At 45.9% G+C, this 26,396-nt stretch overlaps 2 protein-coding genes across 5 annotated transcripts in view; both read left to right on the forward strand.

The window, feature by feature from the left end:
* Positions 1-18,000, forward strand: part of cmip (c-Maf inducing protein) — a 49,085-nt gene extending 31,085 nt beyond the window's left edge. Inside the window, exons 10-21 of the mRNA XM_069140039.1 lie at positions 225-680; positions 4,203-4,268; positions 6,878-6,904; positions 6,993-7,041; positions 7,375-7,482; positions 7,558-7,674; positions 8,187-8,327; positions 12,018-12,065; positions 12,147-12,293; positions 12,385-12,490; positions 12,615-12,685; positions 13,345-18,000. Of these exons, the coding sequence (XP_068996140.1) occupies positions 225-680; positions 4,203-4,268; positions 6,878-6,904; positions 6,993-7,041; positions 7,375-7,482; positions 7,558-7,674; positions 8,187-8,327; positions 12,018-12,065; positions 12,147-12,293; positions 12,385-12,490; positions 12,615-12,685; positions 13,345-13,398 (1,390 nt within the window). The 3' untranslated portion in view covers positions 13,399-18,000. The remainder of the gene's footprint in view (positions 1-224; positions 681-4,202; positions 4,269-6,877; positions 6,905-6,992; positions 7,042-7,374; positions 7,483-7,557; positions 7,675-8,186; positions 8,328-12,017; positions 12,066-12,146; positions 12,294-12,384; positions 12,491-12,614; positions 12,686-13,344) is intronic.
* A 1,435-nt stretch (positions 18,001-19,435) lies between these two features.
* bbs2 (Bardet-Biedl syndrome 2) overlaps positions 19,436-26,396 on the forward strand; it is a 10,527-nt gene continuing 3,566 nt past the window's right edge. For 2 of the 4 annotated variants that reach the window (XM_069140017.1, XM_069140019.1), the window contains exons 1-9: positions 19,436-19,556; positions 23,509-23,629; positions 23,715-23,942; positions 24,148-24,273; positions 24,378-24,440; positions 24,551-24,628; positions 25,623-25,727; positions 25,820-26,120; positions 26,298-26,396. The exon at positions 26,298-26,396 is cut by the window's right edge and continues 41 nt beyond it. In XM_069140017.1, the coding sequence (XP_068996118.1) occupies positions 23,513-23,629; positions 23,715-23,942; positions 24,148-24,273; positions 24,378-24,440; positions 24,551-24,628; positions 25,623-25,727; positions 25,820-26,120; positions 26,298-26,396 (1,117 nt within the window). In that variant the 5' untranslated portion in view covers positions 19,436-19,556; positions 23,509-23,512. Of the gene's footprint in view, positions 19,557-23,495; positions 23,630-23,714; positions 23,943-24,147; positions 24,274-24,377; positions 24,441-24,550; positions 24,629-25,622; positions 25,728-25,819; positions 26,121-26,297 lie in introns of all 4 variants that reach the window. The other 2 variants (XM_069140020.1, XM_069140018.1) reach the window with 2 other exon arrangements.

Consider the following 26,396-nt stretch of genomic DNA (forward strand, 5'->3'; position numbering starts at 1 on the left):
TCTGTTTCTTCATGGTCAATGTTCACTCATTACCATCATCCCCTCAGAGAGCAGCGACTTTTTCCAAACCTCCAGCACACAGATCCGTCGTCGTGGTAACCGTGTCTCCAGCTGCATGTCAAGTCTTTCCCTTCTGTCGTAACAGATTGTTATTTTTTAGATCTCTGTCCTGCTCTTTCTCTCACATGACGGATGTTTCCTCATCTTCCTTTCCGTCCCTGCAGCCGGGACAACTCCCCAAGCCTGAAGGAGATCAGGAACGGCTGCCAACAGCAGAACGACCGCAAACCCCCGATGCCGCTCCGCCTGCTGCGCCCCGAGCCTCCGACGCCGCCCCCCGCCACCCTCCTCCCACTGTCCGCCAACCCCGGTCCTCCTCAGCCGCCTCCGCCCGCCTGCTCAAACTCCGCCGTCCCGTCCATCCCCATCTCCTCCCCGACGCCCTGCCTGCCGCTCTCCCCTCCTCCGTCCGTCGTCAACTCCAGCGAGATTCTGGTGGAGCTGGAGCGCAACAACAACTCGGCCAACGCCAAGCGGAAGAGCGGCCCTGCGGGGGGCGACAGCGAGCCCAACCTCATCGACTGTCTGCTAGTCAGCCCGGCCGTCACCACGCTGTCCATCCAGCTGCCGGCGCAGGCTGACCGAGTGCTCGGCTGCTTTGCTCTCATCCTCAAAATGCTGTGAGTTCACACATGAAGCTCAGATAGGAGATGAAGAACAGGGAGGAAACAACTTCCTCCGTGTCCTCCATCGTCCCATCAGACATGTTCATCCTGCTCTCTGGCTGATCGGCATCTTTTACAAACTGCAACTGAAGCAGTTTGTTGGTCTTTTAATATCCAAATATTAAAAAGTTATTTCAAACAAAGGCTCGGGGCCACGTGGACTTGTTCAGTCCTCCTCTGGTCCAGGATCCTGTGCTTCAGATATGGACTAACAAACTTCAGGCTAACATGCTAACATCAGGCTGAAATAGTCCTGTTAGTTCTCAGCCTGATAGTTTGGGTTTTCTTCGACATTCAAGTGGTTGTACAGCGTGAGTTGGTCTCCCAGAGTCAGACTGAACACCGAGTCCTACCGGGACCTTCTGAGGACTCGGAGGGGTGTTAGCGTTGTTAGCTGGTTTTTATGTTTAGTTTACCGTATTTTTCGGACTATAAGGTGCACTGTGAATTAACGTGTCTTATGTTCACACATAAGACGCACCGGATTATAAGGCGCATTAAGCAAAACAACACAGTCCGGTAAATCAAACTCCGGGCGCGGGCTGCCTTCCATGAATGCACTTTTAGTTTAGACATTACATTCCTGTTACAGGCCGATCAGGTCGTGACCCGGCGTACCGTAATGCTCCGAATATCCACTGAGCGGAGCGGCTTCGTTGCTTACCAAAGTCGTACTTACACATTTCGACAGATTTTTGAGCGCATTGTACGACATAAAATCGATCAATAAGCACAACAAGTAACCATACATAAGGCGCGCTGGATTATAAGGCGCACTGTCAGTTTTTGAGAAAATTTAAGGATTTTAAGTGCGCCTTATAATCCAAAAAATACAGTAGATGTTTTTTTTCATGAAACTACCGTACTTTCCGGACTATAAGCCGCTACTTTTTTCCCACACTTTGAACCTCGCGGCTTAAACAACGACGCAGCTAATTTATGGATTCAACGGGTTTGGAAAGTCTGGACCGCTGCGTGTTGAAGAGGGCAGCATGAGCTCAGCGGGGAATTTGCCTCCGGATGAAAGAAACGAGAGCGACAATGAAAACGATCCAACATCGGATGAAGCGATTCTGAGTCTGTTCAACTCCGACACCGAAGGAGATGACTTCAGTGGTTTCAGTGCACAGGAGGAGGAAGATAGTGATGATGACTTTCTTGGTAGGCTACTGTTTACCACTCATTTTTTATTTTTGTAACAAGCCGTGTTTCGTTAAAGCCTGTGTAAAGTTCATTTGTTTCAATGTACTGGTAGGCACCTGGGGCTTACAGACATGTGCGTCTTATTTATGTTCAAAATAATTATTTTTTTAAAATTCAGTGGGTGCGGCTTCTATTCAAGTGCGCTCAATAGTCCGGAAATTACGGTAGCTGTTTTTAGCATTGTTAGCTTGTTGTCAGACTGTCAACATGGAGCAAACCACTTGAACTGTGGCGCCATGGCAACAGGCTCCTCCAACATGACAACACGCCCGCTGACAGCACCAACAACAATTTTATATTTTATGGATCAACATAGGTGATTACATCAAAAGATCATGTTCTCATCTAATAATCATAATAATTTGTCATTGTATCTCAAAGAGAGCGAGAAATTAGTTTATAAATGGATTCACCCTCAAACAGGTCGACTGATCCAACTGACTGACAGTAAGATGTTCGAGTTTAACGACTTGTTTCTTTAGATAAAGTTTAAAGACTTGTTTTTAGATTAATCTTAAGCTAAATTAAATCCAGATGACACAGATACAAAGAAAAAACAAACAGTTGTTCATCAGTCTTTTAGAAACGCGTCTGTTGTGATGACGCTACTTAATGTTCCATAAACTCGGAGCCACCTTCATGTCTGAGACTGAAGATGTGGACGAGGAGGTGTCGTGGTGTCTGAGACTAAAGATGTGGACGAGGAGGTGTCGTGGTGTCTGAGACTAAAGATGTGGACGAGGAGGTGTCCTGGTGTCTGAGACTGAAGATGTGGACGAGGAGGTGTCGTGGTGTCTGAGACTAAAGATGTGGACGAGGAGGTGTCGTGGTGTCTGAGACTGAAGATGTGGACGAGGAGGTGTCGTGGTGTCTGAGACTAAAGATGTGGACGAGGAGGTGTCCTGGTGTCTGAGACTGAAGATGTGGACGAGGAGGTGTCCTGGTGCCTGAGACTGAAGATGTGGACGAGGAGGTGTCCTGGTGTCTGAGACTGAAGATGTGGACGAGGAGGTGTCGTGGTGTCTGAGACTGAAGATGTGGACGAGGAGGTGTCCTGGTGTCTGAGACTGAAGATGTGGACGAGGAGGTGTCCTGGTGTCTGAGACTGAAGATGTGGACGAGGAGGTGTCGTGGTGTCTGAGACTGAAGATGTGGACGAGGAGGTGTCGTGGTGCCTGAGACTGAAGATGTGGACGAGGAGGTGTCCTGGTGCCTGAGACTGAAGATGTGGACAAGGAGGTGTCGTGGTGTCTGAGACTGAAGATGTGGACGAGGAGGTGTCGTGGTGCCTGAGACTGAAGATGTGGACGAGGAGGTGTCGTGGTGTCTGAGACTGAAGATGTGGACGAGGAGGTGTCCTGGTGTCTGAGACTGAAGATGTGGACGAGGAGGTGTCGTGGTGTCTGAGACTGAAGATGTGGACGAGGAGGTGTCGTGGTGTCTGAGACTGAAGATGTGGACGAGGAGGTGTCCTGGTGTCTGAGACTGAAGATGTGGACGAGGAGGTGTCCTGGTGTCTGAGACTGAAGATGTGGACGAGGAGGTGTCCTGGTGTCTGAGACTGAAGATGTGGACGAGGAGGTGTCGTGGTGTCTGAGACTGAAGATGTGGACGAGGAGGTGTCCTGGTGTCTGAGACTGAAGATGTGGACGAGGAGGTGTCGTGGTGTCTGAGACTGAAGATGTGGACGAGGAGGTGTCCTGGTGTCTGAGACTGAAGATGTGGACGAGGAGGTGTCGTGGTGTCTGAGACTGAAGATGTGGACGAGGAGGTGTCGTGGTGTCTGAGACTGAAGATGTGGACGAGGAGGTGTCGTGGTGTCTGAGACTGAAGATGTGGACGAGGAGGTGTCCTGGTGTCTGAGACTGAAGATGTGGACGAGGAGGTGTCGTGGTGTCTGAGACTGAAGATGTGGACGAGGAGGTGTCGTGGTGTCTGACAGTGACGTGCTGTGCAGCCTGAGGAGCTGATGGGTGTGAACAGTGTGAATGAACGCAGCGCTGCGGTGCTGATGACAGCAGGAAAGTGGAGCGGCGGTTACGTGAGTGTATTCTTGTGCCGGGTGTTTGAGCCGTAACGGAGCCGAGTGGCCTAAAAAGCAAACGTGTCCGTGGGTTTGTAGTTTCTGTAACAAAGCTGGAGTGACTTAACTGACTGTAACGTGAGTTACAGCAGCTCCTGCTTCATCTCACCTCCGCTCCTCTTCCGGCTGCTCTCTTCCTCCTCGCATTGTTGCACTGACTCTGGTTTCTCACCTTTCTTTGTGGCCGTCAGGTCGGACTACGATGACTGGAGACCTGCGCTGGCCAGCCTGCTGCAGCCCATCCCCTTCCCCAAAGAGTGAGTATTCACACGTTCACTTTTCATCCAGTCGTCTCTTAACTAGGTCTTTTAAAAAGGAAGTACAATTTTGTTCATCTGACTGTAGAAGAGGAGATGGGACAAAAAATATGAATAATGGCGCAAAAAATTAACAAAGAATTTACAATTTGGTATGAGTCTTATTATTTTTAGTGCAGCACAAAAAACAATAAAAATGCATAAAATAACATTTTTGCCATTCAAGAGTCTAAAAATAATAATAATTCTTGCCTTATAAAATAATCAAACAAGAATTACAACTAAATTAGTCAGGTTGCAGTTTTCATGTGTCCGTCCAAATCACAGACTGGATATAAAACTACAGACTGGATATGGGCGGCACGGTGGTGCAGTGGTTAGCATTGTCCCCTCACAGCAAAAAGGTTCCGGGTTCGAATCCGGTCCTGGGCCTTTCTGTGCGGAGTTTGCATGTTCTCCCTGTGCTTGCGTGGGTTCTCTCCGGGTTCTCCGGCTTCCTCCCATCATCCAAAAACATGCACCTCAGGTCAGGTTACCTGGCGCCGCCCGAGTGGCAGCCTGCTGCAGCAGCTCCCCCCTGAGAGCCCCCCTGCTGTAGTGAAGACATTTCCCCTCGGGGATTAATAAAGTATATAAAATCTAAAAAAATATTTAAAAAAAATATATAAAACTACAGACTGGATATAAAACTACAGACTGGATATATAAGAGTTCGTAGCTTCAGGTCTGTAAAATGGTTCTGATCCAGAAGTGTCTTCAGCTGCAATACCAGCGAGTGCCACTAGAGGTCGGCTCCAAAAAGCCTCCGGCTCCATAGACTCCCATTCAACTTCTCTCATCAAATCCAAAGTGAATAAAATGTGTCCATCAGTTATCTCGGTGTTGTTAGCTAAAGTCACTCCTTCTTATTAGTTTTCTGGAGGTCCATCTGAAAATAATCCCTCATTCATTAGAAAAGAAGATTCAAGAAGACCTGTTTTGGGGGGCGTGTCTGTTTGATTGACAGGCCTGTGGTGCAGTCAGGTTACAGCTATCGGTGGGCGGGACGTAGTATCGTCAGGTTTCCGATCAGATCGGTCAGATCCACCGCTGGCTCCTCCCCCAGCTCGTCCAAATATGGTCACTTCCTGCTCCAAACCGCTCCGAACTAGCAAAGATGGTAACGGACAGAATCTGAATTGGAGGCTTCATAATAATAATATATAATAATAATAATTATAACTATTTTAAAGTCAAATGATCACCATCATTTAATTTACTATAATTTAACCCAGACATTACTGTTGTATCCGTGGTTACCTGCAGTAATTGAAACTCCACCTACTCTCAGTGGAGAGTTTTTGTGTATTTTCTGTTTAAACGCAGATGAATGAAGACTTTTGGTTCTCGTCTATAAACAGCAGCTCAGCCGTGACCCTCCACCTTCCTCATTTTCTCCGTGTGGCTCTTGTCATGTCTGGGGGGATGTGTCCTGTACATGTTTTTGTCCGGTTCCTGTGGGGGCCCTGCTGCTGACGTAGCTGTGGTACCTCACCTCGCCTCCTGGGGGGGCGTTAACCGGCGGCGCAGCTCCTCTCTCTCCGGAGAGCCTCCTGTAATTGGCTGTAAGCAGCCCGGAGCTGCATTCGTAATCGGTTGCCGACTTGTTGTTCCTCCTACACTGGGACGCACCTGCTTCTCACCTGCGCCACTGTTGCCGGGCCGGTGGCTTCAGGCGTCATTAGGAAAGGCAACAATACTCCCTGCAGCCTGTTGGCGAGGATATAATGAGTCATATCAGCGCCGCACCAACTCAGAGACTCACGCACGCTCATTAACACATTATAACTTGTTTGCTTATTCAGGGCAGAAATGGTAATTAGACATACCTGCATGTTACTGGAGGACGGAAACAAGTCCCATGAACTGATGAGTCACCGCGATGTCATGACAACCGACACTTCGGTCCCTCAATGGATCTGACAGACAATGACAACATTATTAATTGGATCATCCATCATTCTGTCTCCAACCTTTATTTCCTCTGAAATGAGCTCCTCATGTTGAGTAACGTTTATTCACATAGCTGCGCTCCACCCAAACCTGTGGAATCAGATTCTTTTATGTGAATGACAACAAAATGACACTGAACCAACCATCAACCATCAGTGATGTCATCAACCATTAGTGATGTCATCGTTGGTTTGTGAACGTTATGAATCCTCCAGTTCACCAGTTCAGATTCTGTCCGTCACCATCTTTGCTAGTTCGGAGCAGTTTGAAGCAGGAAGTGACCATATTTGGACAAGCTGGGGGAGGAGCCAGCGGTGGATCTGACCGATCTGATTGGAAACCTGACGATACTACGTCCCGCCCACCGATAGCTGTAACCTGACTGCACCACAGGCCTGTCAATCAAACAGACACGCCCCCAAAAACAGGTCTTCTTGAATCTTCTTTTCTAATGAATGAGGGATTATTTTCAGATGGACCTCCAGAAAACTAATAAGAAGGAGTGACTTTAACTAACAACACCGAGATAACTGATGGACACAACATTTCCTGACAGAAAGTGTTGGTTAGATTGAAGTGTTTTGGTCGGTGATGTCTCTTCTCTCTCCTTCCTGCAGAGCTCTTGCACATGCCAAATTCACCAAGTAAGTAACCGTGACATCATCATCAGCTGTTCTTCAGCGACCAATGAGACGACCTGACATTCATGTTGCTGTTTCTGTGTTCAAACAGGGAACTGAAATATGTTATTCAGAGGTTTGCAGAGGATCCAAGACAGGAGGTGAGTGTGTGTGTGTGTGTGTGTGTGTGTGTGTGTGTGTGTGTGCGCGCGCGTGTGTGTGTGTGTGTGTGTGTGTGTGTGTGTGTGTGTGTGTGTGTGTGCGTGCGTGCGTGCGTGCGTGCGTGCGTGCGTGTGTGTGTGCGCGCGTGTGTGTGTGTGTGTGTGTGTGTGTGTGTGTGTGTGTGTGTGTGCGTGCGTGCGTGCGTGCGTGCGTGCGTGCGTTTACCGTTGTCAACCTTAACGTGTTTTAAAGGAGAAATTCATTCCGTGTGTGTGTGTGTGTGTGTGTGTGTGTGTGTGTGTGTGTGTGTGTGTGTGTGTGTGTCCATCCAGGTCCACTCCTGCCTGCTCAGTGTGCGTTCAGGTAAAGATGGCTGGTTCCAGCTCTACAGTCCAGGGGGCGTGGCCTGTGATGACGACGGAGAGCTGTTTGCCAGTATGGTGAGTGTATGAACACACACACAAGATTAAACCTGAACTCTCAGTGTGAAGTTAACCCTCCTCCTCCTCCTCCAGGTTCACATCCTGATGGGCTCCTGCTATAAGACCAAGAAGTTCCTGTTGTCTCTGGCTGAGAACAAGTTGGGTCCATGCATGCTGCTGGCGCTGCGTGGGAACCAGACCATGGTGGAGGTGGGCGGGGCTTTACATTCTGCTGCGTCATCGCAATAAATACTCTGTTCTTTTAACACACGGTTTCCTACAGAAGAAACCACAAACACTGAGCGTCCTTCAGATGTTTTCAGTCACTTTCTGGACATTTGGAATCTTATTTTGGTTGTTTGTTGTCTTCGTGGTTGTTATGTGTCTCTCTTTGGTCATTTTGCATGTTGGTGATTATTTTGTCTCATTAAGGTTGTTTTGTTGCTCTTTTTGGTCATTTTTTAATGATTTACCATTACTTTGTGGTATTTTTGCATCATTTTGTAGTTGTTTGGAGCCTCATTTTGGTCATTTAGCATCACTTTTGGGACATTTTGCAGAAAGGCGTCAGTAGACCTGATGAATAATCCATCTATGTGTAGTTTTGTTTATAATAATCTATTTCTAACCCTTCAGAAGGAACATACTGTGTGCTGATGCTGCAGATTTAATGTGTGTGTGTGTGTGTGTGTGTGTGTGCGTGCATGCGTGCGTGCGTGCAGATCCTGTGTCTGATGCTGGAGTACAACATCATTGAGAACAAAGACACACAGCTGCAGATCATCTCCACCCTGGAGAGCACCACGTCGGGGCTCCGCATGTATGAGCAGCTCTGCGACCGCCAGCGGGAGCTCAAAGAACTGGTGAGTCTCCGCTCCGACACTGAGGACCGGTTCTGTTCTCCGAGGCCAGGTCGGAAACATGGACTCACCCGCTTCTCCTTGCAGACAGATTGGTGTTGGGTCGGAGGTCATGTGACCTGACAATTAAATTTACTGGACAAGAAATGCTAAAAGTTCTAGAAATCAGTAAAACTCTGACAAGTGGTCAAAGGTTTAAAATGATTAGAAAATACCGTTTTTTAGATGAACTTGAAATGAAATGATTTATAAACTGGTGGAAACAAGTCGTTTCATCTTCATATGAATCCGGTTTAAACCCAGATTATATTTTCGATGAGTCATAGTTTCAGATGTTTCACCTACACAAATATTGATATTAAAATATCAACGTTCCTGTTTCAGAGCTTCAAGTTAAATTCAGGACATTTATACCGTCCTGCTGAATGATGGAAACTTTGATTATTTCTGATCTTATCTCATTTCCCTGCTGCATATAATAATAATTCTTCATGATACAATTATTTCAATTAATGCAACTTGAATCCAGATAAGCAGCAGAAAACAGGTGGATGGATTAACCAATAAAAAAATCATCATATGGAAGAAAATTCATCTGCAAAAAGGCCAAATATTTTCTGGTTTTATCGACACAGGAAATATTTTTGACATTTATAACTAAATTAAATATCTTAGATTTTTTTTTTTTAACTGCTGAACGGACAAAAAGGAAAATATTTTTGACTTTTAGAAATTAAATTTACAACTGGATTCATTGTTTTATCTTTAGGAGATGCTGCGAGGTGCTGTTGTAAAATCAGGGATGTTCCTTTAACTACATTTTTTAATGCAAATATTTCAGTTGAACATAAATGACCTAAATTCAGATGGTACTGACACATTTCTGCCCGTAATTCAGTTCATGTCTGTGCAGCTTCTTTCTGAAAACATTCATGTCGTATAGCTCCTCAGCTTTTTTTGTCTTTAATTGCCTGGCTACATTTTTTCTGACTTTACATTACATCAAATTCTGTGAACACACCACCGTACCATCCCGGACTGTACAATGCTTCCCCAACAACAAGCCGTGGATCACCAGTGACCTGAAAGTTCTTCTTAATAAGAAGAAAGCAGCCTTCAGGTCTGGGGACAGGGACGAGCTCAGGAGAGTGCAGCGCCACCTGAAGGAGAAGATGAGAGAGTGCAGGGACTCCTACAGGAGGAAGCTGGAGGCCAAACTCCAGCAGAACAACGTGAGGGAGGTGTGGACCGGTATGAAGGAGATTACTGGGTTCAAGGGGAGAGAGAGACAACCAGGGGGAACCTGGAGAGGAACAACCAGGGGGAACCTGGAGAGGAACAATCAGGGGGAACCTGGAGAGGAACAACTAGGGGGAACCTGGAGAGGAACAACTAGGGGGAACCTGGAGAGGAACAACCAGGGGGAACCTGGAGAGGAACAATCAGGGGGAACCTGGAGAGGAACAACTAGGGGGAACCTGGAGAGGTCCAATGAGCTAAACTGTTTCTTCAACAGGTTTAGTTCACCACTCTCATCTGTCTCCTCCACACCTTACACCTACCAAACACCTCTGCTGCCTCCCCACCTCCCCCCTCTGGCCCCCCTGGTGAACTGCATAGAGCCCTCAATCTCAAAGGGCTCTTCCTCCATCGACACCTTGACCTCCCCCCACACACCCCTCACCCCCCTCTCTGTGACGACTGGCCAGGTTAGGAGACAGCTGGAGAGACTCCACCAGCGCAAGGCTGCAGGACCTGACGGCATCAGCCCCGTGGTCCTGAAGACCTGTGCCGTCCAGCTGGCTGAGGTCCTACAACACCTCTTCAACCTGAGCCTGAAGCAGGAGGAGGTCCCGGTGCTGTGGAAGACGTCCTGCCTGGTTCCAGTCCCTAAGAAGACGACTCCATCCGGCCTCAACGACTACCGACCGGTTGCCCTCACATCTCATGTGATGAAGGTGCTGGAGAGGCTGGTCTTGGCCCACCTCAGACCGCTGGTGAAATCTTCACTGGACCCTCTGCAATTTGCGTACCAGCCTCATGTGGGAGTGGACGATGCCATCATCTACCTGCTGCAACGAGCTCAGTCTCACCTGGATGGAACCGGTGAACCTGTGAGAATCACTTTCTTTGATTTCTCCAGTGCATTCAACACCATCCAACCACTGCTGCTGAGTGAGAAGCTGCAGGTGGTGGGGGGGTGGTGGGGGTGGACACGTCCACCGTCTCCTGGATCACTGACTACCTGACAGGCAGACCACAGTTTGTCCGTCTGGGCAGTGTGCTGTCTGATATGGTGGTCAGTGGTACTGGAGCTCCTCAGGGAACTGTTCTGTCTCCTTCCTGTTCACCTTCTACACAACTGACTTCCAGAACAACTCAGAGTCAAGACATCTGCAGAAGTTCTCTGATGACTCTGCAGTGGTAGGATGTATAAAAGATGGACGGGAGGAGGAGTACAAGGCAGTAGTGGAGGACTTTGTGGAGTGGGCTGGTAGAAATCACCTCCTCCTGAACGTGGCCAAGACCAGAGAGATGGTGGTCGACTTCAGGAGGAAGACGACGGCTCCACAACCGCTGAGAGTTCTGGGAGAGGAGGTGGACATGGTTGAGGAGTACAAGTACCTGGGTGTGTCCATCGACAACAGACTGAACTGGAAGACCAACATCAACGCTGTCTACAAGAAGGGGATGAGTCGACTCTTTTTCTTGAGGAAACTTTGATCCTTCAATGTGTGCAGCAAGATGTTGGAGATGTTCTACCATCTGTTGTGGCCAGTGCTTTGTACTTCGCTGGGGTCTGCTGGGGGGGCAGCATTGGAGCCGGTGACACCAACAGACTTAACAAACTGGTTAAGAAGGCCGGCTCCATCATCGGCTACAATCTGGATAGTCTGGAAAAGGTGGTGGAGAGGAGGACGCTGAGGAAACTATTGTCCATATTGGATAATCCTGACCACCCTCTCCACCTGCTGCAGGGACAGAGGAGGACGTTCTCCAAAAGATTCCTCCAGCTCCGCTGTCACAAGGACAGATACAGGAGATCATTCCAGATACAGGAGATCATTCCAGATACAGGAGATCGTTCCTGATACAGGAGATCATTCCAGATACAGGAGATCATTCCAGATACAGGAGATCGTTCCTGATACAGGAGATCATTCCAGATACAGGAGATCATTCCAGATACAGGAGATCATTCCTGATACAGGAGATCATTCCTGATACAGGAGATCATTCCTGCCGACCGCAATAAGACTGTACAATAACTCACCTCTGGCAAAATCCATCACATAACAATAACACTGTTGACTGTGTTTCTTGGTTGTTTGTATATAATATATATAGATATATACTGTACTGTATATACTGTATATACTGTGCATTTTATATTTTTACTGCTATTTTATTGCTTTTCTATTATTCTATTATTATCTTATTGCTTCTGTATGCTGCTGTAGCAGAAAAAATGTCCCCTCTGGGATTAATAAAGTAACTACCTAACCTAACCTAACCTAACCTAACCTTACGAGCACATATTTTGTTGGAAAGCTCTCCTGTCCCATTCCCTCAGTCAGATTTGAATGCATCATGCCTGCAGCTGCTCACACACACCACCTAGTGTCAGGAAGAGGTTCCTGCGAGGCCTCCAGATCTGACGCCATCTTTCTTTCTCTCTGTTTATCTTCTCAGCAAAGAAAAGGCGGCCCCACCCGGCTAACTCTGCCCTCCAAGTCCACGGTGAGTTCACTGACTTCCTGTCCTGGATGATAGAAATATGTAGGATGTGACCGTTTCACTGATGTCTGCTCGATGCTGCAGGACGCCGACCTGGCCCGCCTGCTGAGTTCAGGGTCCTTCGGGAACTTGGAGAACCTGAGCTTGGCTTTCACCAACGTCACCAGTGCCTGTGCTGAGCAGCTCATCAAGCTGCCTTCACTCAAACAGCTCAACCTCTGGTCCACACAGGTAAACATCCACCAACAAACAACCAAACAAACTTTAAATCATCCGTAACGTCTGACACCGGCCCGTCTCCTCCTATCTGTCTGTCCTTCAGTTCGGGGACGCAGGACTGAGGTTGTTGTCTGAACACCTGGCCTGCTTGCAGGTCCTCAACCTGTGTGAGACTCCGGTGACCGACGCCGGTCTGCTGGCGCTCAGCTGTAAGGAAACACACCGGCAGCATCTGCACCAGGGTTTCCCACTGATACGTTAACTGTGTGTGTGTGTGTGTGTGTGTGTGTGTGTGTGTGTGTGTGTGTGTGTGTGTGTGTGTGTGTGTTTCAGCCATGAAGAGTTTGTGCAGCCTGAACATGAACAGCACCAAGCTCACCGCCGACACGTATGAGGACCTCAAGGTAACTATATATGTATATATACATACATAGGTATATATGTATATATATATGTATATGTGTCATGTTCTGCTACGGGATCAGATACTTATTTCACACAATCAAATGCTAATCAATTTATAACTTTTATATGATGTGATTTTTCTGGATTTTTTTTTTTTAATATTCTGTCTCTTATAATAAACCTCCATTACAATTATAGACTGTTCATTTCTTTGTCAGTGGGCAAACTTACAAAATCAGCAAGAGATTAAATCATTATTTCCTTCATAATAATCCTTCATTACTTCCATCTTGTATATATATGTATATATATATATATATATATAAGATGGTAGTAAACAGGGTTTTCTGACCATTAATCAGTCACTTTGCAAATTTAGATTTTGTTTTTCAGGTAAAATTGCAGGAAGTTGTTAATCAAGGCAGAAAATGGATTTTTTTTTTTTTTTTTTTTTTTTTTTTTTTTCCGACTTCCTGATAGGTTAGTTTTTAAAAACATTGCATTCTTTTGGCCCACCATGCAGTTATTTCAAATTCCTGCAAATTTACTGCAAAAAACTTAAAACTTCAAAAATGACATCACAAGTTGTGAGAAGAAAGAAGGTGATGAGGAAACGAAGCCGATCATCTGACCGCGTTTCGTCCGTGTTTCTCTGCAGGCCAAACTGCCCAACCTGAAGGACGTAGACATTCGCTACACGGAGGCCTGGTGATGAGCCACGCCCCCTCCCCACCCTCACCCCTCCCTCCATGACCCAACACAGACACACACACTGCACACAACACGGAAACCATGCGGTGATGTCATCTCCATCGGACCGGACACATTCACGTTGAAGGAGGCGGAGCTTTCATCCTCCTCATCACCGACCCTGAAGTGTTCCAGTCCCTTCACGGACCTCATCGCCCCCCCCGACTTCCTGGACCTTGTTTTTACCAACACCATCAGAGGACATTAAGGACCCGCTCCAGCATCCTCCCCCTCCCCCCAGCCTGTACGTAAACCCCGAACTAGCCCCGCCCCTCCAGAAGCTTCCCGGATGCAGCAGCTCACGTTCCGGTTCCGGTTCCGGTTCCGGTTCCTTTCCGATCCGCTCCACGATGTAGCTCTCCGAAGCGGACGCGTCGGACCGCCACCGTCGCTCTTTTCGGGTGTTTCTCGCTCTTCATCGGGAGACACGAGTTTGGACCTCAGAGAAGCGACGCCGTGCCTACTCCTCTACACGACACCACACGAAAAAAAAAAAAAAAAAAAAAAGCTTTTTATTGACTTGAATTTACATATTTTTCCAGACATCTGTGCTTTCATATCTCGTGTGTTTCTATATAAAACATTAATGAAGATAGCCCCGCCCCCCCGGTGATGATTTGGGCGCCGTGTTTCCTCTCGGGGTACGTTGTGACTGTTCAGCAGGACGGTGTGTAGCAGTCGGACCGCCTCATCTTCATACTTCGTGTCTCTGAACCTCCTGTTCTCCGTCTTCTGGATTTTGTCCTCATGAAGTTAAGAGCTCCTGTTTTGTTTTGTTTTTTTGAACGTGAGAAGCCAACGAAGCGGCGGCCACACGTGGACGTCTCCACGGCGCCGTGTCGGTGAGCCGGACCGCCGACCCGTCACCAGCTGAGAGTTGTATATTTTCTTTTCCTCTGCGTTCTGTTTGTTGGCTCTGTTTTTCGGACGCTTTTGAAACGAATATCGGACACTTGCCAAACTTCTTTACAGTTTTGTTTTGTTTCGTCAGTTCAATGTGAGCGAGTTTTCAGAACCGCGGACGCCGTGTCGGAGGTCCGAGTGACGGCTCGCGGCGCCTCCAGTGGACGTTTTTCCCTGTCGCGAATCGTCCTGCTGTATTTCTACTTCACACACGGGAGACATTTCTAGGCTGTTGTGACACTCATCGGGGATTATTGTACATATTCAGCCTCGGCGGGCGATGAGGGACGAACCATCGGAAAAGATAAAAAGGTGCTTTTTATCTGCGTCTACATTCCCTGAAAGCGGTTGCCGGTTTCTGGTGGCAGCGTTTCGTACCATGAGGACGCCGGTCGGTCACGGCCTCGATTCGTCTTTACAACTCCAGACGAGTCCGGCTGCATCCATCCATGTTATTTATTGGTGTGCAGAAAGCTCCGGATGTTTGTGGGATCGGAGGCCAGGACACCGTCCGCCGCCAGCCGCTCTGTTTCCTGTTTGTCGGGTGCCATGACGGTCTTCTGTTCGGCCGGTCCACTCGGTTTGTGTTCGGCCATCTTCGGGTCTCACTTTAGGACATCGTGCTCTTTTTCATATCCTGTATGATGTACATACGAGTGTATATAGTCGTCTTCTACCTTCCTCTCCTTTTGACTCCTCCCCTTTTCTTCTTCATCCTTTCTCTCGGCCTCCTTTTGTCGGCAGGCTGCTGTTGCCTTCATCTTAATGTGTCGTAGTTTGTTCGTTTTTTCACACAAAGTGCACTGTAATCTAAAAAAAATGTTTTCAATGCATATTATCTTTTAGGTTTCTTTGATCTGATCACTTTAATCAAACATTTGTTTTCATTGTTCTTGTTTTTTTTGCACGTACATGTTGCTGCATCATCAGATATTTTTATTTTTAAATTTTATTTTATAATAAGGTTTGCAATATGATAAAGGGTTTGATCACTATCTCACCGCGGTGAAGGACTGAAATGGAGAGATCCCATCCAACTGTATTCTGATTGGTTGTTGCCAGGATCGAACTGTGATCGTATTGGTTGAGGCAGTTGAAGTTTGATTGATGTCGGTTTTCCAAAAAACAAAAGGGCCATTGGCACTTTTGAACAGAAGCTGAGATTTTTAAATTTCAATGTGGCCATTTTTGTCTTAAAAAAATGCGAAATGCTTCTTGTTTCCTGAAGAAAGTTGTTCCGATAAAACTATCAGACGTGGACCGTTAGCATTTCTAAATAACGTAGCTGTGGTTCAACTCTTCAGCAAACTGATGGTTCAGTCTGACTTCACTGTCGTTTCATTTGATCCGAGTTTTTTTTTTTAGCGTCAACGGTTTTAGAGGAACCGTTTGACTTATCGGGAAATGGCTTTTTTTGGGAAGCTACAGCCGATTAGCTTAGCTTAGCATCAAGACTGTCAACAGAGGCAAACAGCTAGCCTGGTTCTGTCAGCGGCCTAGAATCCACCTACAAGCACCTAAATGCTCATCAAAAACCAACGTGGCTTGGTAAACTCTCAGCTGCTGGTTTCTATCCAAAATATTACATAAACATTTTAACCCAATTTCAAAAACATGTTTCCATTCACTTCCATCAGATTAACAGCAGGGGGAGCTAACTCTCCATTTAATTAAAGAGGCTCCAGTCAAAGCTGAGAAAGGAAGTAGAAAACACATTAGTCATAATTTTTTCACTCAAGTCAGTTTTCATCTGAGTGTCATGAACTAACTTTTCCGTTGAAGTTTTGGCTTGGTTGAAGCGGTGGTTTGAAGCGGCGGTTTAAGGCGGCGGTTTGAAGCGGCGGTTTGAAGCGGCGGTTTGAAGCGGCGGTTTGAAGCGGCGGTTTAAGGCGGCGGTTTGAAGCGGCGGTTTGAAGCGGCGGTTTAAGGCGGCGGTTTGAAGCGGCGGTTTGAGGCGGCGGTTTGAAGCGGCGGTTTGAAGCGGCGGTTTGAAGCGGCGGTTTGAAGAGGCGGTTTGAAGCGGCGGTTTAAGGCGGCGGTTTGAAGCGGCGGTTTAAGGCGGCGGTTTGAAGAGGCGGTTTGAAGCGGCGGTTTAAGGCGGCGGTTTAAGGCGGCGGTTTGAAGCGGCGGTTTGAAGCGGCGGTTTAAGGCGGCGGTTTGAAGAGGCGGTTTAAAGCGGCGGTTTAAAGCGGCGGTTTGAAGAGGCGGTTTAAAGCGGCGGTTTAAGGCGGCGGTTTAAGGCGGCGGTTTGAAGCGGCGGTTTGAGGCGGCGGTTTGAGGCGGCGGTTTGAAGCGGCGGTTTGAAGCGGCGGTTTAAGGCGGCGGTTTGAAGCGGCGGTTTGAAGCGGCGGTTTAAGGCGGCGGTTTGAAGCGGCGGTTTGAAGCGGCGGTTTGAAGCGGCGGTTTAAGGCGGCGGTTTGAAGCGGCGGTTTGAGGCGGCGGTTTGAAGCGGCGGTTTGAGGCGGCGGTTTGAGGCGGTGGTTTGAAGCGGCGGTTTGAAGCGGCGGTTTAAGGCGGCGGTTTGAAGCGGCGGTTTGAGGCGGCGGTTTGAAGCGGCGGTTTGAAGCGGCGGTTTGAAGCGGCGGTTTGAAGAGGCGGTTTGAAGCGGCGGTTTAAGGCGGCGGTTTGAAGCGGCGGTTTGAAGCGGCGGTTTAAGGCGGCGGTTTGAAGAGGCGGTTTGAAGCGGCGGTTTAAGGCGGCGGTTTGAAGAGGCGGTTTAAAGCGGCGGTTTAAGGCGGCGGTTTGAAGCGGCGGTTTGAAGCGGCGGTTTAAGGCGGCGGTTTGAAGCGGCGGTTTGAGGCGGCGGTTTGAGGCGGCGGTTTGAAGCGGCGGTTTGAAGCGGCGGTTTAAGGCGGCGGTTTGAAGCGGCGGTTTGAAGCGGCGGTTTAAGGCGGCGGTTTGAAGCGGCGGTTTGAAGCGGCGGTTTGAAGCGGCGGTTTAAGGCGGCGGTTTGAAGCGGCGGTTTGAGGCGGCGGTTTGAAGCGGCGGTTTGAGGCGGCGGTTTGAAGCGGTGGTTTGAGGCGGCGGTTTGAGGCGGTGGTTTGAAGCGGTGGTTTGAGGCGGTGGTTTGAAGCGGTGGTTTGAGGCGGCGGTTTGAGGCGGTGGTTTGAAGCGGTGGTTTGAGGCGAGCGAGGCTGCAGCACGTCGAGGTTTCCTTGTTCTTGTGTTACTGTACAACGTGCTGACTGAATAGAAAACACCTTTCCTGTTCGCTCCCATCTCCGTATCCTGCGGAGCTCACTGCACTTTCCTCCCTCGTCTAGCATCCCTTTTTTATTTTTTGGATTACTCTACACACACTGTAAAGAGTTTCTACGAGTCGAGTCTTAACGGTTGTTATGGAAGGAAACACGTCAGACGTCAGCCGGACCGATCTGACAGACTGAAAACTAAAAACTACAACAGCTATCTCCAATTTCTTTTAGTAAAAAAAAATTTTGGCAGCTGGACCAGGAGCACCCATCATGTTTCTCTCTTTTTCAGTCTTTCAGTCGCATTGATCTGCTTCTCCTGCTGGGTTGTTATTATGATTATTATTATTGCTGCTGCTGCTGCTCTGTGGCTGTTGTAATAAAAATACAAAAGATCTTCAACAGGAAAAATAATGACTATGATGTGAAATAATTTCAATCAAAAATAAATTGTCTGTGAATATGTTTCAGCTGTGTGGCATGTCTTCTTTATCTTTTTATATGACAAACGTCATTGGAAAATGTATTTAATCACTTACAAATGGAGCTCCTGTACTCCTTTTGTATTCTGGTAGTTTCTACAAAGTGCAGCCTGTCAAAAAAAAGTCACACTATAGTATGTCGTCTATAATATGATAAAAAAAAAAGTCATACTATAGCATGTCGTCTAAAATATGATAAAAAAGTCACTATAGCATGTCGCCTAAGATTAAAAAAAAAGTCACACTATAGCATGTCGTCTATAATATGATAAAAAAAAAAAGTCATACTATAGCATGTCGTCTAAAATATGATAAAAAAATGTCACACTATAGCATGTCGTTTATAAGATAAAAAAAAGTCATACTATAGCATGTCGTCCAAAATGTGATAAAAAAAATGTCACACTATAGCATGTCGTCCAAAATGTGATAAAAAAAAAGTCACTATAGCATGTCGTCTATATGATAAAAAAAAGTCACTATAGCATGTCGTCTATATGATAAAAAAAAGTCATACTATAGTATGTCGTCTATAATGTGATAAAAAAAAAGTCACTACAGCATGTCGTCCAAAATGTGATAAAAAAAATGTCACACTATAGCATGTCGTCCAAAATGTGATAAAAAAAAAGTCACTATAGCATGTCGTCTATATGATAAAAAAAAGTCACTATAGCATGTCGTCTATATGATAAAAAAATGTCACACTATAGCATGTCGTCCAAAATGTGATAAAAAAAAAGTCACTATAGCATGTCGTCTATATGATAAAAAAAAGTCACTATAGCATGTCGTCTATATGATAAAAAAAAGTCATACTATAGTATGTCGTCCAAAATGTGATAAAAAAAAAGTCACTATAGCATGTCGTCTATATGATAAAAAAAAGTCACTACAGCATGTCGTCTATATGATAAAAAAAAGTCATACTATAGCATATCGTTTATATGGTTAAAAAAAAGTCACACTATAACATGTCGTCTATAATTTTATGAACAAAAACGTAAAATAACTTAAAATAAAAGTATAAACACGCGACAGTTTAAACACGTCATAGTTTAAACATGTCACTATAAACATGTCACAGTACTGACAGTATGTTGTGCCCGTTCTCCTTCTGACTGACCAACACATTGAGAAAAGAACAAAGATTCCATCTTTTTTCACTGGATCCTTCCTCTAGAAAATCTCCCAGGTGGAGGCTCAACACGACAACACAGCTGTCATTCATCATATTTTGTAATGTTTGGAAACATCATATTTTACCACCTGATCAATTATTCTCTTCTAAATTGCAGCGAAGCTGAGTCCTCGAGTATTTATTATTTTACATGACAAAATGTTCTCACTTCTTCTCAGTGCGTAAACGGCCCACAATCTTTTATTTTGAAAACAGGAAGTTGGCAGTGATCGGACCGTATCCTGTCGCTGCGTCGTCCGGCTAGCTCATTAGCTGGCTGGTTCAGTTCAACACAAATCCCGTATTTCCCGCTGAGGAGGGCTCTAAACGGGTCCGGCTCTAAACGGGTCCGGCTCTAAACGGGGTACGGCTGCACACATCACTCGTGTATTTGTTGTCGTGTTGTCAGTCGTTTTTGGCAAGTTTGAAGACATCGACCTTAACGTTAGCTAACAATGCTAAGCTTGCAAGGCAAAGGAGTCAAATACAGACGATTGAATTCCCTCTGAAAGGTCAACGTCGTCTTTAAATACAACAGAGTTTACGATAAATGAACGAGTCCCGTGTGATGTCTTTATGTTGTATTGTGGACATTGTACAGAAATCGACAGGGAGATTAGCAAAGACGAGCAGCTTTAGCGTGCTACCCCTTGTTGCTAGGCAACAGACCTCCCCACTGACGTAAAGCCTGTAATTACGTCAGTGGCAAAATCACGTATCGTGTTTAAATGAGTCTGACCGGAAGTGAAACAGTAAAACAGTCTGATCTTTTATCTCCATGATGGTCTTCATATTCACCCTGAACAGTCTGATCTTTTATCTCCATGATGGTCTTCATATTCACCCTGAACAGTTTGATCTTTTATCTCCATGATGGTCTTCATATTCACCCTGAACAGTTTGATCTTTTATCTCCATGATGGTCCTCATATTCACCCTGAACAGTCTGATCTTTTAGCTCCATGATGGTCCTCATATTCACCCTGAACAGTCTGATCTTTTATCTCCATGATGGTCTTCATATTCACCCTGAACAGTTTGATCTTTTATCTCCATGATGGTCTTCATATTCACCCTGAACAGTCTGATCTTTTATCTCCATGATGGTCCTCATATTCACCCTGAACAGTCTGATCTTTTATCTCCATGATGGTCCTCATATTCACCCTGAACAGTCTGATCTTTTATCTCCATGATGGTCTTCATATTCACCCTGAACAGTTTGATCTTTTATCTCCATGATGGTCCTCATATTCACCCTGAACAGTCTGATCTTTTATCTCCATGATGGTCTTCATATTCACCCTGAACAGTCTGATCTTTTATCTCCATGATGGTCTTCATATTCACCCTGAACAGTCTGATCTTTTATCTCCATGATGGTCTTCATATTCACCCTGAACAGTCTGATCTTTTATCTCCATGATGGTCCTCATATTCACCCTGAACAGTTTGATCTTTTATCTCCATGATGGTCCTCATATTCACCCTGAACAGTCTGATCTTTTATCTCCATGATGGTCCTCATATTCACCCTGAACAGTCTGATCTTTTATCTCCATGATGGTCCTCATATTCACCCTGAACAGTCTGATCTTTTATCTCCATGATGGTCTTCATATTCACCCTGAACAGTTTGATCTTTTATCTCCATGATGGTCCTCATATTCACCCTGAACAGTCTGATCTTTTATCTCCATGATGGTCCTCATATTCACCCTGAACAGTCTGATCTTTTATCTCCATGATGGTCCTCATATTCACCCTGAACAGTTTGATCTTTTATCTCCATGATGGTCTTCATATTCACCCTGAACAGTCTGATCTTTTATCTCCATGATGGTCCTCATATTCACCCTGAACAGTTTGATCTTTTATCTCCATGATGGTCTTCATATTCACCCTGAACAGTCTGATCTTTTATCTCCATGATGGTCTTCATATTCACCCTGAACAGTTTGATCTTTTAGCTCCATGATGGTCCTCATATTCACCCTGAACAGTCTGATCTTTTATCTCCATGATGGTCTTCATATTCACCCTGAACAGTCTGATCTTTTATCTCCATGATGGTCTTCATATTCACCCTGAACAGTCTGATCTTTTATCTCCATGATGGTCTTCATATTCACCCTGAACAGTCTGATCTTTTATCTCCATGATGGTCTTCATATTCACCCTGAACAGTCTGATCTTTTATCTCCATGATGGTCTTCATATTCACCCTGAACAGTCTGATCTTTTATCTCCATGATGGTCCTCATATTCACCCTGAACAGTTTGATCTTTTATCTCCATGATGGTCCTCATATTCACCCTGAACAGTTTGATCTTTTATCTCCATGATGGTCCTCATATTCACCCTGAACAGTCTGATCTTTTATCTCCATGATGGTCCTCATATTCACCCTGAACAGTCTGATCTTTTATCTCCATGATGGTCCTCATATTCACCCTGAACAGTTTGATCTTTTATCTCCATGATGGTCTTCATATTCACCCTGAACAGTCTGATCTTTTATCTCCATGATGGTCCTCATATTCACCCTGAACAGTTTGATCTTTTATCTCCATGATGGTCTTCATATTCACCCTGAACAGTCTGATCTTTTATCTCCATGATGGTCTTCATATTCACCCTGAACAGTTTGATCTTTTAGCTCCATGATGGTCCTCATATTCACCCTGAACAGTCTGATCTTTTATCTCCATGATGGTCTTCATATTCACCCTGAACAGTCTGATCTTTTATCTCCATGATGGTCTTCATATTCACCCTGAACAGTCTGATCTTTTATCTCCATGATGGTCTTCATATTCACCCTGAACAGTCTGATCTTTTATCTCCATGATGGTCCTCATATTCACCCTGAACAGTTTGATCTTTTATCTCCATGATGGTCCTCATATTCACCCTGAACAGTTTGATCTTTTATCTCCATGATGGTCCTCATATTCACCCTGAACAGTCTGATCTTTTATCTCCATGATGGTCCTCATATTCACCCTGAACAGTCTGATCTTTTATCTCCATGATGGTCTTCATATTCACCCTGAACAGTCTGATCTTTTATCTCCATGATGGTCTTCATATTCACCCTGAACAGTCTGATCTTTTATCTCCATGATGGTCCTCATATTCACCCTGAACAGTTTGATCTTTTATCTCCATGATGGTCTTCATATTCACCCTGAACAGTCTGATCTTTTATCTCCATGATGGTCTTCATATTCACCCTGAACAGTCTGATCTTTTATCTCCATGATGGTCTTCATATTCACCCTGAACAGTTTGATCTTTTATCTCCATGATGGTCTTCATATTCACCCTGAACAGTTTGATCTTTTAGCTCCATGATGGTCTTCATATTCACCCTGAACAGTCTGATCTTTTAGCTCCATGATGGTCCTCATATTCACCCTGAACAGTTTGATCTTTTAGCTCCATGATGGTCTTCATATTCACCCTGAACAGTTTGATCTTTTAGCTCCATGATGGTCTTCATATTCACCCTGAACAGTCTGATCTTTTATCTCCATGATGGTCTTCATATTCACCCTGAACAGTCTGATCTTTTATCTCCATGATGGTCTTCATATTCACCCTGAACAGTCTGATCTTTTATCTCCATGATGGTCTTCATATTCACCCTGAACAGTTTGATCTTTTATCTCCATGATGGTCTTCATATTCACCCTGAACAGTTTGATCTTTTAGCTCCATGATGGTCTTCATATTCACCCTGAACAGTTTGATCTTTTAGCTCCATGATGGTCTTCATATTCACCCTGAACAGTTTGATCTTTTAGCTCCATGATGGTCTTCATATTCACCCTGAACAGTTTGATCTTTTAGCTCCATGATGGTCTTCATATTCACCCTGAACAGTCTGATCTTTTATCTCCATGATGGTCCTCATATTCACCCTGAACAGTCTGATCTTTTATCTCCATGATGGTCCTCATATTCACCCTGAACAGTTTGATCTTTTAGCTCCATGATGGTCTTCATATTCACCCTGAACAGTCTGATCTTTTATCTCCATGATGGTCTTCATATTCACCCTGAACAGTCTGATCTTTTATCTCCATGATGGTCCTCATATTCACCCTGAACAGTTTGATCTTTTATCTCCATGATGGTCCTCATATTCACCCTGAACAGTCTGATCTTTTATCTCCATGATGGTCTTCATATTCACCCTGAACAGTTTGATCTTTTATCTCCATGATGGTCTTCATATTCACCCTGAACAGTTTGATCTTTTAGCTCCATGATGGTCTTCATATTCACCCTGAACAGTTTGATCTTTTAGCTCCATGATGGTCCCCATATTCACCCTGAAGCTCAACCACAAGATCAACCCCCGCATGGTGACCGTTGGGAGGTTCGATGGCGTTCATCCGTGTCTCACTGCAGCCACACAGGCTGGAAAGGTGATTTTTAACAATGATTCCTCTGAACTCCTCTCTGTCTATCGTATTGTGACATTTCCAACTCCCTCGTCTTTCTCTTTTAAAGGTTTTCATCCACAACCCTCATGCTCGTGGTCAGAGACCCGCGGCCCACCGGCTGAGCCAGAGCACCCAGGACTCGGACATCTCGCTGCTCAACATCAACCAGGCGGTCACCTGTTTGACCGCTGGGCCGCTGGGCCCGACCAGCGCCGGGGACACGCTGCTGGTGGGATCGCAGACCAACCTGCTGGCCTACGATGTCCACGACAACGCAGATATATTTTACAGGGAGGTGAGTGGAGCTGAGAAGAGCAGATAAAAGAGAAAACGATTCTCCAAAAAGGATTCAGGTAGTTGTGTTGATGTGATATGAACACATTGCTGTGATCGTGCTGGCTGTTACCTCCTGATCCACTGATCCTTGAGCCAACCAGGAGTAGTCGACAGTTGAATTCCCGTGTGAGCTCAGCTCCTCTTGCACCCGTGTTCTGCTGAAGGTGACGGATGGAGCCAATGCCATCGTGCTGGGGAACCTCGGGGACATCCCTTCTTCTCTCGCCATCATCGGAGGGAACTGCGCCTTGCAGGGCTTTGACTATGAAGGCAACGACCACTTTTGGACCGTAAGACGCTTTTAAGTCGGACCACACTTCAGTTTATATACGAGAGGTTTCATGGAGGAAGCTGGGAAGCTCTTGGCTGTAATGCTGGAGTGTGTTTGTCTCAGGTAACCGGGGACAACGTACGCTCTCTGGTGCTCTGTGACTTCACTGGAGATGGAAAGAATGAGGTGAGTCTTCCTCCTGGTTTTCTCTCTACTTTAAACAACTATCCATATAAATTAAATGAAAGCTTGATTGATATAAATACACCAAATATCTGTGAATATTGTTTCCACAGCTGCTGGTAGGATCTGAAGACTTTGACATCAGGGTTTTCAAAGAGGATGCGCTTGTATCAGAAATGACAGAAAATGAGGTAAATTAATGCAAAATATGACACTTTTTCCAAACTTGTTGGTGATGATTAAAATGTATTACTACTGACTATGTGGTTTATATGGTGTACATGGGAGAGTCTCTATCGTGTCATCGACTACCATCAGTGCACTGATCCTAGTGACGCGTTGTAGATTCTCTCATCTTTCTTATCTATGGGTACGATTCCCTCCAGAGGTCATGGGTTCAAATCCCGGACGAGCCCAACTTTTACCTGCGTCTAGGAGAGTCTGCCGCCTTTTGGCAACGTCCCTGAAACTTTGCTGCACGTGATCCCGTCTGCTGTCATTGTCAAACAGAGCAGAAAATCAATGAAATAATTCTGAAGAAAAAGCCTCAACAGTTCAAAAATCAAGTTGAAGAAGTAGTTGAGTAATAAATATCCAGGTTAAATACATGAATACATACAGCAGAGTAGATATTGTAAGAATGGGAACATCCAGGTTTGAATGTTTTAAGGTGAGTTTATAATGTACACCACTAGAGGGTGCTGTTGGATCAGAGCTTCATGTTGCCACATCACCAGTATGAACAGTTCACCTCTAGTTCGTAGACGGACAGAATGACAGATGTGGACAGCTGCCTGCAGCGGCTCGTTGGTCTAGGGGTATGATTCTCACTTAGGGTGCGAGAGGTCCCGGGTTCAAATCCCAGACAAGCCCTGCCTTTAACCTCTGGAGGTCCAAAACAGCTGTGGAGGTCAAATCCAAGGTGGACAGGTCCCAAAAAACACTTTCATATGTTCATTGAACATTTGGAAACAACTTTAGCGTGTAAAGGATTAAAAATATATATTTAATGGAATGTAAATTTCTGAAATCCCACATTCAAAATAGGAAGTTTACAAGTAAAATAAAATTACCCAGGAAATGTTTTTACGTGACGGCAGCTCTCTACCACAGCCTGCTGTGGACAAAAGTCTCATGTAGAGACGTGTCTGTTCTGCTGGATGTTTCCTTCTCCGTCCTCCTCAGACAGTGACGTCACTGTGCCACATGCACGGCAGCCGGTTCGGCTACGCCCTGGCTAACGGCACCGTTGGACTCTATGACCGCACCGCCCGCTACTGGAGGATCAAGGTACCACAAGCGTTCATTAACTCGCCGGCTGGAAGAGTTGATGTGAAAGTTGTCTTCTAGTGGCCTCTCATGTTCTCGCTCTCCTTACTCAGTCCAAGAACCATGCGATGAGCATCCACGCTTTCGACCTGAACGCTGACGGTGTGGTGGAGCTCATCACGGGCTGGTCCAACGGAAAGGTGGGTTCACACCGGCGAGAAACCACCCTGATCCCTTCAGGGAGGGGGTCAGTGATCCCGTTCCTCTTTTTGTTTCAGATCGATGCTCGAAGCGACCGTACCGGTGAGGTCATCTTCAAAGACAACTTCTCCTCGTCTGTGGCCGGAGTGGTGGAAGGAGACTACCGGCTGGACGGAGAGAAACAGCTCATCTGCACCTCCATAGAGGGAGAAGGCAAGATGTGTAGCTGATAGCTGTAACCTGACTGCACCACAGGCCTGTCAATCAAACACAATCTGAAGACACTTCTGCATCGGCACCATTGTTCAGACCTGAAGCTACGAACACTTTTATCTTCAGTCTGTGGCCCATTAAAATGACAATAACCTGTTGTCTCTGTGTATCTGGTAGTTCGTGGTTACCTGCCGGCCTCCAAGGACCTGAAAGGGAACCTGATGGACTCCAGTGTCGAGCAGGACCTGGTTCGGGAGCTCAGCCAGCGCCGACAGA

The sequence above is a fragment of the Embiotoca jacksoni genome, unplaced genomic scaffold (genome assembly GCF_022577435.1).
Source record: "Embiotoca jacksoni isolate LCO1_2020_lvr unplaced genomic scaffold, fEmbJac1.0.p SCAF_89, whole genome shotgun sequence".
Taxonomy (NCBI): domain Eukaryota; kingdom Metazoa; phylum Chordata; class Actinopteri; family Embiotocidae; genus Embiotoca; species Embiotoca jacksoni.